The sequence below is a fragment of the Geotrypetes seraphini genome, chromosome 8 (genome assembly GCF_902459505.1).
Source record: "Geotrypetes seraphini chromosome 8, aGeoSer1.1, whole genome shotgun sequence".
Classification (NCBI taxonomy): domain Eukaryota; kingdom Metazoa; phylum Chordata; class Amphibia; order Gymnophiona; family Dermophiidae; genus Geotrypetes; species Geotrypetes seraphini.
Genome location: NC_047091.1, coordinates 30,356,889 through 30,370,231, shown reverse-complemented (window position 1 = coordinate 30,370,231; position 13,343 = coordinate 30,356,889). Strand labels below are relative to the sequence as shown.

At 43.5% G+C, this 13,343-nt stretch overlaps 1 protein-coding gene across 3 annotated transcripts in view; it reads left to right on the top strand.

Annotated features, from left to right (window-relative positions):
• The first annotated feature begins 1,244 nt into the window (after positions 1-1,244).
• MEAF6 (MYST/Esa1 associated factor 6) overlaps positions 1,245-13,343 on the top strand; it is a 29,521-nt gene continuing 17,422 nt past the window's right edge. For all 3 annotated transcript variants that reach the window (XR_004540389.1, XM_033955439.1, XM_033955438.1), the window contains exons 1-5: positions 1,245-1,397; positions 6,216-6,331; positions 7,561-7,648; positions 9,972-10,017; positions 11,909-12,101. Coding sequence is in view for 2 of the 3 variants with exons in the window: in XM_033955439.1 (XP_033811330.1) it covers positions 1,308-1,397; positions 6,216-6,331; positions 7,561-7,648; positions 9,972-10,017; positions 11,909-12,101 (533 nt within the window). In the remaining variant the exon portion in view is untranslated. The remainder of the gene's footprint in view (positions 1,398-6,215; positions 6,332-7,560; positions 7,649-9,971; positions 10,018-11,908; positions 12,102-13,343) is intronic.

Sequence of the window (13,343 nt, the reverse complement as noted above, 5' to 3'; positions counted from 1 at the left end):
GCCATTCAGACCCAATAAAGCTCACTGTGATGAGTCAATTAAAGTCCCAATAACTTCTTGAGTTGTAATCCGTAGACTTGACCAAGCCAGTTGTTCCTTATATTTATGATCCAATAAGAAATGCTTAATCAGTTCTGAGGTTTAGTTACTTATATTGTTCAATCAGAATAAGCCTGACGATTGAACAATATAAGTAACTAAAACTGGAAAACAATAAGGATTAAGAGAGAACCTCAAAACTGATTAAGCATTTCTTATTGGATCATAAATATAAGGAACAACTGGCTTGGTCAAGTCTACGGATTACAACTTAAGGAGCTATTGGGATTTAATTGACTAATCAAGTTAAGTGAGCTTTATTGGGTCTGAATGGCTTCAACACTTCATATCATTAAGAGCCTTGAAGATTGATTGATGGACTCTATTTAAAAGCTTTAGATAGTACCTGTAGCTTTTCCTAGCCTATGATTTTGTCATTAGTAGCACTCTGCACTTTACATTTAAAATCTACAGTAACAAGTAATACAGATCAGGAGTGTCAAAGTCCCTTCTCGAGGGCCGCAATCCAGTCGGGTTTTCAGGATTTCCCCAATGAATATGCATGAGATCTATTTGCATGCACTGCTTTCCATTGTATGCTAATAGATTTCATGCATATTCATTGGGGAAATCCTGAAAACCCAACCAGATTGCAGTCCTCAAGGAGGGACTTTGACACCCCTGATGTAGATGAAATAAATTGTTAGTTTTTAAGATATGAATTGAATTAAAGAAATTAATAAATTAAACAATTTTATGTTTTGGCATTCTTGGTATAGCATTTTAATGAAACGAATAACTAATTGATTATATTACCCTACTTGGTATAGTTGTGTATAATTTATGAGGAAGCTGGTAGATAAAGAAAAAATTCATAAAAATAGAATAATATAAATACATAAATGACAATCAAAGTAGAAAATAAAAAGGTTAAAAAAAAAAAAATCCAAGCAAGCAAAGGCAGGATGCACAAAGTCCCAAAAGCTCCAGCTCTGTCGGGTTAAAGGCCTGCTGCGCTTAGAGAGAGTCAGGATGAGCTAGGTGACCCCTGTCCTTAACGCACCCTGGGATGTACAAAAGTAGATCAACTTTTAGACTGCTGGGAATGAGCCCTTTGCAAAGCCTGGGAGTGGGCGTGGCCGCCCCTCTTTCGTGGCCAGTCCAGGCACCCGCCTAGTCCTCCCTGCTCAAAATGTGCGGGGCTGCGCCGCCGTGCTCGTCCCCGTGCGCGCCGGCACCGCCTCCAGCTCCGGCTCGCCTTTGCCAACATGGCGATGCACACCAAGTCGGCGACGCCGCAGATCCCCGACACCCGCCGCGAGCTGGCCGAGCTCGTCAAGCGCAAGCAGGAGCTGGCGGTAAGGCGGCGCCGGTTCCGCTCCCGCTCGCCTCCCGCCGCCCCGTCTCTCGTTTGTGGGCAGGAGCAGCGCCGACCTTCCGTAAAGTGCGTTGCGAGATGCCGAGGCGGCGCCGTCCGGCCGCGCTTTTTGCGCACACGGTCTCCGAGAATAGGGCCGGGCGGTTACGCAAAGGCCGTGGCGGGGCTACGCAAAGTGCGTAGGAAGGAGGAGGAGCTCCGCGCCGGGAAGGCAGAGGGGGAGGAGGCCGGGTGCAGGGCGCTGGGAAAGGCCGGTGCTTGAGCAGGCCTGGGCGGTGAACCGTGATGCTTTTCTTTTTTAAGTCTCTTTGGACTTTAGTTGGCCTTGGCTTAGGTTCCAGTACTGAACGGCAGGCGATTCCAGCTCAGTAAAACGCTCGTGAGTGAGCCCCCCCGCTTTTTCGGCATTTTTCTTCGCTTTATGGCGGTATCGGGACGCCCCTCCCCCACCTGTTGCCATAGCAGTGGGCCGAGGTGGCGGGATTTCTGAGAGGCTCCGCCCTCTTGAGGGGCGGGGCACACTTGTTTTTCCCAATTTCTACAGTATATATATATATATATATATAATTCATTTGCAGTTAATTCCTATAACTTTTATGGCAGCAGTTCCCAGGAAGGAGATCTAGCACATGGGGGGGAGAGTAGTGTGACCATATGGCTCCAGAAAAAAGGGGACGGATTGAGACAACCGGGTTTTACTTCCATTGAAAGCAACCAAGATGTCTCAATCTGTTCTCCTTACTTCCATTGCTTTCAATGGAAGTAAAACCCAGATGTCTCAATCCGTCCCCTTTTTTCGGGAGCCATATGGTCACACTTGGGGGTGCTAAGACCTACCTGAATGATAATGCCACCACATCCCAAGGCAGTAGTCACCTACCCCACCATGTTCAATTCTGGAGACCCACAGAAACATGACAGCATATAAAGGCCAAATGGTCCATCCAGTCTGCCCATTTGCAACATTACTATCTCCTCTCCTTAGATCCCAGGTGCCTGTTTGGGGGGGTATGGGGGTGCTAAGAACCACCTGAATAATAATGCCACCACAGCCTAGGCAGTAGTCACCCACCCTACCATGTTCGATTCTGGAGACCCACAGAAACATGACAGCACCTAAAGGCCAAATGGTCCACCCAGTCTGCCCATTTGTCTCCACCACCTCTACCAGGATACTATTCCATGCATCTACCACCCTTTCTGTAAAAAAGTATTTCATTAGCTCCTGAGCCTATCACCTCTTAAATTCATCCTATGCCCTCTCATTCCAGAGCTTCCTTTCAAATGAAAGAGGCTCAACTCGTGCGTATTTATGCCACGTAGGTATTTAAACCTCTCTATCATATCTCCCCTCTCCTGCCTTTCCTCCAAAGTATACAGATTGAGATTTTTAAGTCTGTCCCCATTCGCCTTATGACGAAGACCACCGACCACTTAATTAGCCAAGGTGCGGTCTCCAGAATTGTACAGAATGTTCTAAACAAGGTCTCATAAGAATAGCCTTACTGGGTCAGACCAATGGTCCATCAAGCCCAGTAGCCCATTCTCACGGTGGCCAATCCAGGTCACTAGTATCTGGCCAAAGGCCCAAAACCCAGAGTAGCTACATTCTATGCTACCGATCCAGGGCAAGCAGAGGCTTCCCCCATATCTTTATAACAGACTATGGACTTGTGCAGAGAATTATGCAATGGTACTATCGCCTCCCTTTTCCTACTGGCTATTTCTCTCCTTATGCACCTAAGCATCTTCCTAGATCTGACTGTTGCTTTTTCTACCTGTTTTGCCACTCTGAAATTATCTGACGCAATCTCCTCCGAGTCCCGCTCTTTTTTCATACACAGATGTATTTCGCCTCCTATACTATACTGTTCTGGATTTTTGCAGCCCAAGTGCATGACCCTGCAATTTTTTTCTAGCATTAATTCTTAATTGCCAATTACTAGACCATTCTTCAAGCTTTGCTACATCCCGCCTCATGTTATCCACACCCTCCAAAGTGTCTGCCCTATTTCAGAGTTTGGTATCATCCGCAAACAGACAAATTTTGCCAGACAGTCCTTCCACAATATCACTTACAAAGATGTGGGACTCCTTTTCCCCTGAGCAAACTCCATTTACGAGTCCCCTTTGTCTCCTCCCACTTAACCAGCTTTTAATCTAGTTTGTCACTTTAAGACCCATAGTGATGGCACTCAGTTTACTTATCTAACGCCAATGCGGCACCCTATCAGTGGCTTTGCTAAAATCCAAGTACACCATATCTAGTGCCTCTCCTATATCCAGTTGTTTGGTCACCTAGTCAAAGAAATCAATCTGACAAGTCCTGTCTCTCATAAAACCATGCTGACGGTGATCCTGCAGTCCATTCGATTCTAGAAATCTCACTATCCTCCATTTAAGAAGCTTTTCCATTAGTTTACTCACTAACGAGGTCGGATTAATCGGCCTGTAATTCTCATCCTCCTCCTTACATCCGCTCTTGTGCCGAGGAACCACGTCCGCCCTTCTCCAGTCCCTCGGAACCACTCCAGACTCTAAAGAAGCATTGGAAAGGTGAGATAATGGAGCTACCAGAATCTCTGAGTTCCTGGAGTACCCTTGGATATATCTCATCAGGCACCATCGCTTTGTCTAACTAGATAGATAGAGGCGCCTAAGATAAGGCCAGGTGAGCTGAGACGGTGACTAAATCTATGTAACCTGGGTAGAGATAGGGACATTTGAATCCCATCAAAGGTATCTAATGGAACAAGAAATCAGGCTCTGAGAAAGTGGATTTGGAAGCAGTGTCAAGAAATATTTCTTCAGTGAAAGGGTGCTGAATACTTGGGATGTGCTAAAGGGGGGGGGGGGTGAATTTCAGAAAGCTTAGGATAAGCACAGAGGAGCAAAAGCTGTAAAGTAAGGGGAAAGTCAGAACTGCAGTAATTGAGTAGACTAATGGACCCTATGCTACTTTGTACGTTATAGGGCCATTCATGGACTGGGTGCTGGAGAGAGGTCAGTGCTGGTAAAGGTGATTCTGAGATACCAGAACTAGAAAAGAATCAAAGAAGAGCGACCGAGATGGTAAAGGGGATGGCACTCCTCTCGTATGAGGAAAGACTAAAGAGGTTGGGGCTCTTCAGCTTGGAAGAGAGATGACTGAGGGGACCTCGTATGATTGAAGTCTACAAAATCCTGAGTGGTGTAGAACGGGTACAAGCGGATCGATTTTTTTTTTTTACTCCATCAAAAATTACAAAGACTAGGGGACACTCGATGAAATCGCAGGGAAATATTTTTTAAAACTGATAGGAGGAAATATTTTTTCACTCAGAGAATAGTTAAGCTCTGGAACGCATTGCCAGAGGTTGTGGTAAGAGCAGATAGCGTAGCTGGTTTTAAGAAGTTCCTGGAGGAAAAGTCCATAGCCTGTTATTGAGAAAGACATGGGGGAAGCCACTGCTTGCTCTGGATCGGTAGCATGGAACATCGCCAGGTATTAGTGACCTGGTTTGGCCACTGTGAAGACAGGATACTGGGCTAGATGGACCATTGGCTATTCTTATGTTCAATTTTTATATCCCCTTCTTATCCCTTGGCACTCGCCCTCATACCAGAAGCAACCAGTGGTAGTCTACATTCTTGGACAGGGTGCAATAGAATTTTAGAAAGCCAGGACCCAGCTTCCCCCTTCGTGGCTCAGTTACAAACAATAAAAGATGCCTTCAATTAGGTGCCTAGCCAATCTTGGCACCTAATTTAATTTTTTTAATTGGCTTAATCGCCGCTGCTAATTGAAAGCGCCATTAAAAAACGATTAACAAATTAATTTACCGGTAGGCACCTAACTCCTTAGACGCCTCCCACTTTGATGTAGGCATTTACACCAAGTCACTTATTGGTAAGTAAGCATAGTTGGTGGTGGATTCGGGACTGAGTTTGAGCTTGGATGGAGTACCTGAGGTTCACTCATTTAGGCCAAGAAAATCCTGGCCTAAATGGAGTGCGCCTAAAGGATTTAACGGCTACCGGCGCCTAAGAACGCTTAACCCTTTCAGGACCATAAGGATCGTAGGCCAATTTTTGTGGTTTTGACAACATTTTTATGATAAAAAGGGCTTGCAGATGCCAAAAAATTGATTTTTTTTGTGAAATATCATTTTTTTTAAAAAAAAATCACACTTCTGGCTTATGGACAGTGTGGCAAGTGAATCTTCTCGTCAATCTGGCAACGACGCTAATGAATGAATGTCGGAACCAGTTTGTTTACATAAAGGCAGTATCATATGGAATCCGTACATATCAAATTTAGAACTGTAGACTATCCCAATCAAAATTTATAGGATTTTAAAGTTATGGGACAAATATGTCCCTTGGTCCTGAAAGGGTTAAGCACCACTAGGCACGATCCTATAAATGATGCCTAGCGAATGATTGACAACCGCACCAAATGGCGCCTAGGAGTATATTTATATATATATATATATACATAAGCACTATATATATGGAAAAGAGACTTTGCCACATTACAATGTAAGGAAACAAAAGAAAAAAAAATGGATCAACTGACCCCATATAAAATAAAATACTCAGTCTCTATAATAGTCCACATTATGGAGAGATACAATTCACATTATCAGAGAGATTGATTATAAAGAAAGAATGTAAAACACACAGAATCCAGTGGGCTTTTCCAGCAATGGCGGCACTTGATTACTCTAACAGAAAGAGCCCGAGATATTTTCACCAGTGGAATGGGGGTGGCGCGAATGATCATTCTAATTCACGAGCCATTATGTTTGTTTTTCAGGAAACTCTGGCCAACTTGGAACGGCAGATCTATGCCTTTGAGGGAAGCTATCTGGAGGATACACAGATGTACGGAAATATAATTCGAGGATGGGACCGATATTTGACAAATCAGAAGTGAGTATATAGAGAGTTTGCTAGAGTTAGACTTCTCCTGGAGCACTCAAATCTAAATTGAGTGCCTGGTCGAGTATTGATTAAATACAGTTGCGGTAACAGGAAATATATTCCCCATCTTTCCATCTTACTATAATTCTTTATTACAGATATGTATTTTGCTTTCATCAGGCAAGATCAGGCGATTGCTTAGGGCAGCAGGTTCTAAGAGACGGCACAGAACAAATGTAGTCAATATCCATACAAACTCGAAGAACCATTAACATGTACTGTAACCGGCATTTATTTTTTAGGAGGCTTGTGTGTTGATCATAATGGTTGAATTTACTACTACTGTTATTAATCATTTTTATATTAGATGTGCACAGCATTGTACTCATTATATGCAGGAGAATGTGGTGAAATCAGTTAGCTTAGCGGGGTTTTAAAAAGGCTTGGCTAAATTCCTAAAAGAGAAGTCCATAGGTCATTATTGAGATGGCTTGGGGGAAATCCACTGCTTATTCGTAGGATAAACAGCATAGAATCTGTTTTTGCTACTTGTGATCTGGGTTGGCCACTGTTGGATACAGGATACTGGACTTGATAGACCTTTGGTCTGTCCCAGATGGCAATTTTTATGCAGTGGGAAATAAATAAATGTCTCTAGAAATCTCAATCACTCTTACATATAAAAAATGTGAGCTAAGTCTAGGACAGCCATTGTGACATCACTGATGAGGTTGGCTCTTAGGCATTGGTGGAATGAGGCATTATGACATCACAATCTCAGCTCTGGAATGTTGCTACTCTTTGGGTTTCTGCCAGGGACTTATGACCTGGGTTGGATACTGTTGGAAACATGATACTGGGCTGGATGGACCTCTTATGTTCTTTCTCTGTCTCCAGTGGACTCACAATCTTGGGTATTTTTTGTACCTGAGACAATGGTGGGCTACTCAGGGTCACAAGGAACTGCATTGGGCGTCAAACCCAGTTCCGCAGAGTCAAATGTTCTGGGGTTTGGGACTGCAGGGAGGGGCAGAAACTTCATTGAGATACATGGAGTATCTACCACCCTTACACCAGCTTGCCTTTTCTTTTTCTTGCTTTTTTGCTGTTTCTTCCAGAGTGGCCACTGTCGTTCTATTATTTCCGTCTTATTCCCAAATACCTCGAGAAAACATCCGTTTATTCAGTGTGCTCGTCAAATCTTTGTAGCCTAACTTCATGCGATCATTACATTTTAGAAACTCCAACAGCAAAAACGACAGAAGGAATAGGAAATTTAAGGAAGCAGAGCGACTTTTCAGCAAATCTTCAGTCACTTCGGCAGCAGTGAGTAAATTGTTTATGAAACTTTCAAAACCAATGTTTAAAAGCACCAATAGTTGCAGCCACTAAGCATAGACGTCCATCATCCTTGAGTTTTCAACAGCATTATTATAAGAATGCAGCAGAATCTCAGCTATCCGGCACCCAAGGGGATTGGTGGCCCCTTGCTAACTGTTTTCCCAGTTGATTGAAAGTGCTGTGTTAGAACACAGATCTCAGTCTCCCCCTCCCTCCCTCCTGCCCTGAAGCACCAGTGGGGCAGCGGTTCTGAGCTACAAAGCCCTCCTCCCTCCCTCAAGCCCCGAAATGGCAGATGTAGGCGGTGATCTTGAGCCGCAAAGCCCCCTCGCTCCCTCTCTCCCTTACCCGAAGCGCAGCCGGTCAGCAGGAGGCAGTCTCAAAACAGACTGCTCGCGGCCAGCCTCGGCAGGGAAACAGGGACTGCATACCAGACTCTGACAGCTTCAGGTATTACAGGCATTCTTAACGGAGCAAAAAGCAGGTCTGAGGAGTATCCTAGTGGTCCATAGCCAAGGGATCCAGGTTCAAATCGCGCTTTAACTCTTTGTAATTGTATGCTGTCCAGAAAGAGAGCAATACCTACTGTACTTAAAACATGAGACCCCTGCAAGCTTGAAGGCGAGTACAATATAGTAGTGACACCAGGAAGTATTTTTTCACGGAAAGGGTGGTGGACCACTGGAATGAGCTTCCGGTGCAGGTGGTCGAGGCCACCGGCGTGCTCAACTTTAAGAGAAAATGGGACACTTACGTGGGATCCCTACGTAGGTCGAGTCACTAGCATCTAGACTATTGGGGTGGGTCAGTGGAGTGGGCAGACTTGATGGGCTATGGCCCTTTTCTGCCGTCATCTTTCTATGTTTCTATGTTTCTAATATGTATTTTTCTGTTCCTGGAGGGCTCACAATTACAAAAACAGAGTTAAAGTGGGATTTGAACCTGAATTCCTTGGTTTACCGTCCACTGCAGTAATCACAAGGCTGATCCTCTGCCTGGAGGTCTGTGCGTTCGTTTTCTAAGAATGCTGTTATACATACACCTGTGTTCCTAGTTTTGGACACTTTAGTTTGTAAAATGTATTGTTTATTGTTTATTCAGGTTTTTGATTAAACGCTTTTTCGAAACTACAAAGCGTTGAACAAAATTTAAAATTAACATTTAAACAAAAATTTAACACATAAAACTTACATTACTGTAATAAAACATCTATTATTAATTAAATAATAAAAACTACATAACTGACAACAAATACGTACTAGGTAAAAAGGACCGTAAAGCCCCTGGACACAAATAGGAAGAGGGGGAAAAATACAATCGGTACAGGAAATGTGAGAAACATTTAAGGTAAACACAGAAGGGAATTGGGGAAATAAATGTAAGAAACAAGATTAAGTTAATTACTAAAACACAGTTGATCAATTAAAAGCATCTTTAAAAAGAAAGCACTTTAAATTGCTTTTAAATTTTTGTAAGTTATTTTCCATTTTTAAGTGTAAAGGAAGAGTATTCCAAATCATAGGGGCAGTCACAGAAAAGATTGAGGTACGACGTGTACCAATTATTTTTAAAGATGGAATGTTAAGATTATATTGAGAAATAGATCTTAAAGCTCTCGGAGGGTCATATGGGATCAAAAGTCTGTCTATAAATGCTGGTGTATTGGTCTGTAAAGTTTTAAATGTCAAAAGGGCGATTTTATAAGTTATCCTGTGTAGGACAGGCAACCAGTGGGCTTTTTGAAGCAGTGGGGTAACGTGGTCAAATTTCTTTGCGCCCGAGATTATCTTAATGGCTGTATTTTGGATCAACTGCAATCGTTTTAAGTCTTTATGATAGATCCCTTTTAATAAAGAGTTACAATAATCCATTTTTGATATTACAAGTGCATGGATCAGAACATTCAAGGAATTAGTATCTAGAAGAGGGGCCAATGATCTAATCATCCTTAATTTATAAAAACAATTTTTAACCAATGCACTAATTTGTGGTCGAAATGTTAACTTATTATCTATAAGTACACCTAAGATTTTAGTAGTCGTGATTGGCAGAAGTGGGGATGTTCATGCTGGACGATTCCGGTGCATGGACGACCTTCTCACGTATTTTTCAACAGGCTGGATCCTATTCGAAAATGTGAGAAGGACATCCATTTGAGAAGTTCTGAGTTGGACGTCCCTGTTCTGACTTAGACAGTTTTTTTTGAAAATGCTCCTCCAAATTTAAAACAGACCAAACGCTGAAAACGATTTTAAGGTGATCCGCTATCTCCTTTCTAAGTCTTCCGTCACTCTGTGCTTTTTTCTAGGCTGTCAGTGCCCTGGCTGGCATTCAAGATCAACTGATTGAAAAACGTAAGTTTCTTTTTGGTTGACACAATGGGTAAATTGATTCAGAATTAATGCAGTTACTTGCATTTATTTAGAAATTTGTAACTTACCTTAAATTCAAATCATGAAAAAAAAACAGGATATAAATGGCTTGAAATTAAAATAATATGACTAAAAGACTAGCAGAGCGGTAATCTAGGTCATTTCCTGCATAAGGTTTGGTAGTTAAGGGCCTCTTTTAGGAAGCCACGCTAGCGTGTTCTGTGCGGCAAAAGCCCCGAAGCCCTTTAAATCCCTGTGGGCTACAGGGCATTTACCAAGGTGGCCTGCGTTAATCAGCTTCATTAAAGAGGCCTAAATAACTTAAAACAGAAGCAGGTGCTTATGGAAATAAACAGCATTTTGCTCCCATTCATGGCACCTGAAAGAGATTTTAAGGGGAATTCATGATGGAATTGATCAGAATCCGTTTGATTTGTTTTTTACTTAGCAGGATTCTGTTTTCCAGGTTTGCTCAGAGGGCCATGTCTGTGCCGGTCTCAGCAAAAACCTCAGTGTGTTTTATCTTCTTGGTTTTTTGCCTTTTTTTCCACCCCCTAATATTGAGGCTGGGGAAAATTAGACTGTGGCTTGGTCCTGTGGTTTTCAATTCTTAACCTATTCCAATCAGTCAGCCAGTCAGCCCATATGAAACCCAACATTGATCCCTTCGCAGGGTTTTCTTCCATTCTGTGTTAAGGAAAACATTTTTGGAGGCAGAAATAATTTGTGAAAAACCACAACATATGATAACCCGCTACCATCAGACCAACTACAAGGGAAACATTTTTGACTATTCAGCCTGCGTCCCTTATCACAGAGCCGAGTTTATGTCTCTGTACTGGCTGGCTCCCTGGCTCAGGTCAGGATCCCATGTCTGACAGTACCAGGAAGGTTTAGGTGTTCATGGGACCTGGAAAGAAGGGAGGAACGGTGGCTGCTGGTACAGTGACAGCTCTCACAACCAACCAGTGATGCGAAGGGATCAGGGGGGGTCCATACAAATTCCAACATTCAGACCCTCTTCCTCCATACTCCTGACCTAACCTTGTAAACTAAGACTTTTTCCTTTGAGGTTGCAGCTGCCGCAACTCCTCTCCCCAAGTTTCTCACAATTCCATGTGGTTACAGGGTTGGAACTCCCGCTCTGTGCAAATTGTGCCCCAGTACTATCGAGCTATTTGGGGTTGTAACCTCTGATCCTCATGGGCTGCCCTAGTGTTTCTCTTGGATCCTCTGTGTATATCCCATGTTTTGTTTTGTTTTTAAATTCCAATATGGCAGTGTCCCGCAAACTTTCTTGAGCCACGGCACACTAAACGTAGTGGCCGCGGCTCAAGGCATCCGGAAGTGCGAGGATGTCGCCGTGTTGATGTCACGCGTATGCGCGAAGGCCCTCCAGACGGGGGCCCTGAGACGTCAGTGGAAGGTGCCAGCAGGGAAGAGGAGAGGCACTGACGCCCACTGATTGCCTAAGGACGTGCCTCTCACCATGAAAGGCATCAGCCAGCCCCTCTCCTCTCCCACCCCAGTGTGCCACGGCACAAAACTGAAATCTCAGGAGGCACACTGCACTTGGCCTCTGTCTCCACCATCAGCAGAGCTAGTTTGGCATGCCTTACCTTTTCCATGAAATCCTATTTTCTGATGTTCCCGAGCTGCCTCTTCAGAACTTCCTATTGTGATCTTTAGTTCTGTCATTTCTTTTCCACTGGAAAGAATTCCTTCTTGAGTTTTATCACTGCTTTTGAGGTATTTACCTGTTCTTGAGTCTCATCTCAACTTTGAATATAGTGTTTCTCAGCTTTGGATTCTACAGAAATAAGACCACCTCTTGCCTCTGGGGGGTACTGCCTTTTTTATTTTATTTTATTAGGAGAGCCAGGAAGTGGAACAGAGAGTGACAATTCCCCAGACTTTCAAAACCAAGAAAATGAACCTGGCCAGGATGACACAGAGGAACTGGATGGTTCTCTGCAAGGGGTCAAGCCACAGAAAGCTGCTTCGTCTTCTACCTCAGGAAGCCATCACAACAGCCACAAAAAACGGAAGAATAAAAACCGACACAGGTCTGTTGCTGGGGCCATTTCTTTGGAACCACCTGAAAATTAATCTCGGGGAGGGGGGGGGTGTCTGGGGGAGATCCATACCTGCATTTAATTGTATAACAAAACAGCAAACCCAGATTTTAAATTTGATTTCATATAAGGGACCCATGAGGAGGTTGAGTAGTTGCCAAGACAAGGCAGCATGTTCCACTCCCAAACAAGACCCGGATTCTGTAAATGACCCTTAAAGCTAGGCATCTAGATTGGCGCGCCTAAAGTAATTTTCTTATTTGGCTAAATTGGCGCGGATAACTGAAAGTGCCATTAAAAAAGCAATTTTAAAAATTGAATTAGCCGGTAGGCACCTACCAGCAAGTGGACATAGTTAGGGACAGGCGTGGTTTGATTTAGGCCATTAATACTTTTTTTTTTTTTTAATTTAGTAATTTCAATTATACATATCAAGAATAGATATATAAGAAAAGAATAACATTGGTGAAGCATATTTTACAAGAAATACACTTCTCCCTCCCTATTCATGGGGTTAGGGGCAGAGCCAGCCTAAGATTAGGGAAAATTCGTGAATAACTTTTGGGCCGGCTTGCCCCACCACTAAAACTGGTGTTTTAGTGGTGACGTGGTGCAGGAGCAATCTTCCTACACTCCTGCCCCGTGCAGAGCCGTGCTGTGAGTTCCCTGTTGTAGTCTCGTGAGACCACAGGAACTCACAGCATGGCTCTGCCACAGGGCTCGCCTCCGATCGCCCCCCTCCTCCTCCGATCGCCTTCCTCCTCCTCTGAGCTCCTACGATCGCCTCCCTCCTCACCCCGATCCAAGTCCTGGGACTGTTTTTTTTTATGCGGGCTGCCAACGAGTTATTCTCGGGGGGGGGGGGGGGCTGGGGAAAAAGATTTGCGAATAATCGAAACCATGAATGTCGAAACTGTGAATAGGGAGGGGGGGAAGTGTATTACAAATAGAAAGAAACTGTTTCTAGATTCCACTTCAAGAGATTTGCGAAGATAAACTAAAAGTAAATAATTCCTAATGGAAATCCCGTTAGCGTCCTAACTATAAACATTGAGATCCATTTTCTGTTTTAATTACCCTTTTTTTCATGTTCCAATAGAAATTTCTCCAAATGAGAATAATAAAAAAATATAAATTGCTTACCCTGATAATGTAAAATACATCTACAGGGAAAGCACAGGAAAAAAGTTTCTCCAATAGTCCAAACCGTGGATTTCAGTGCCGAGAACTGTC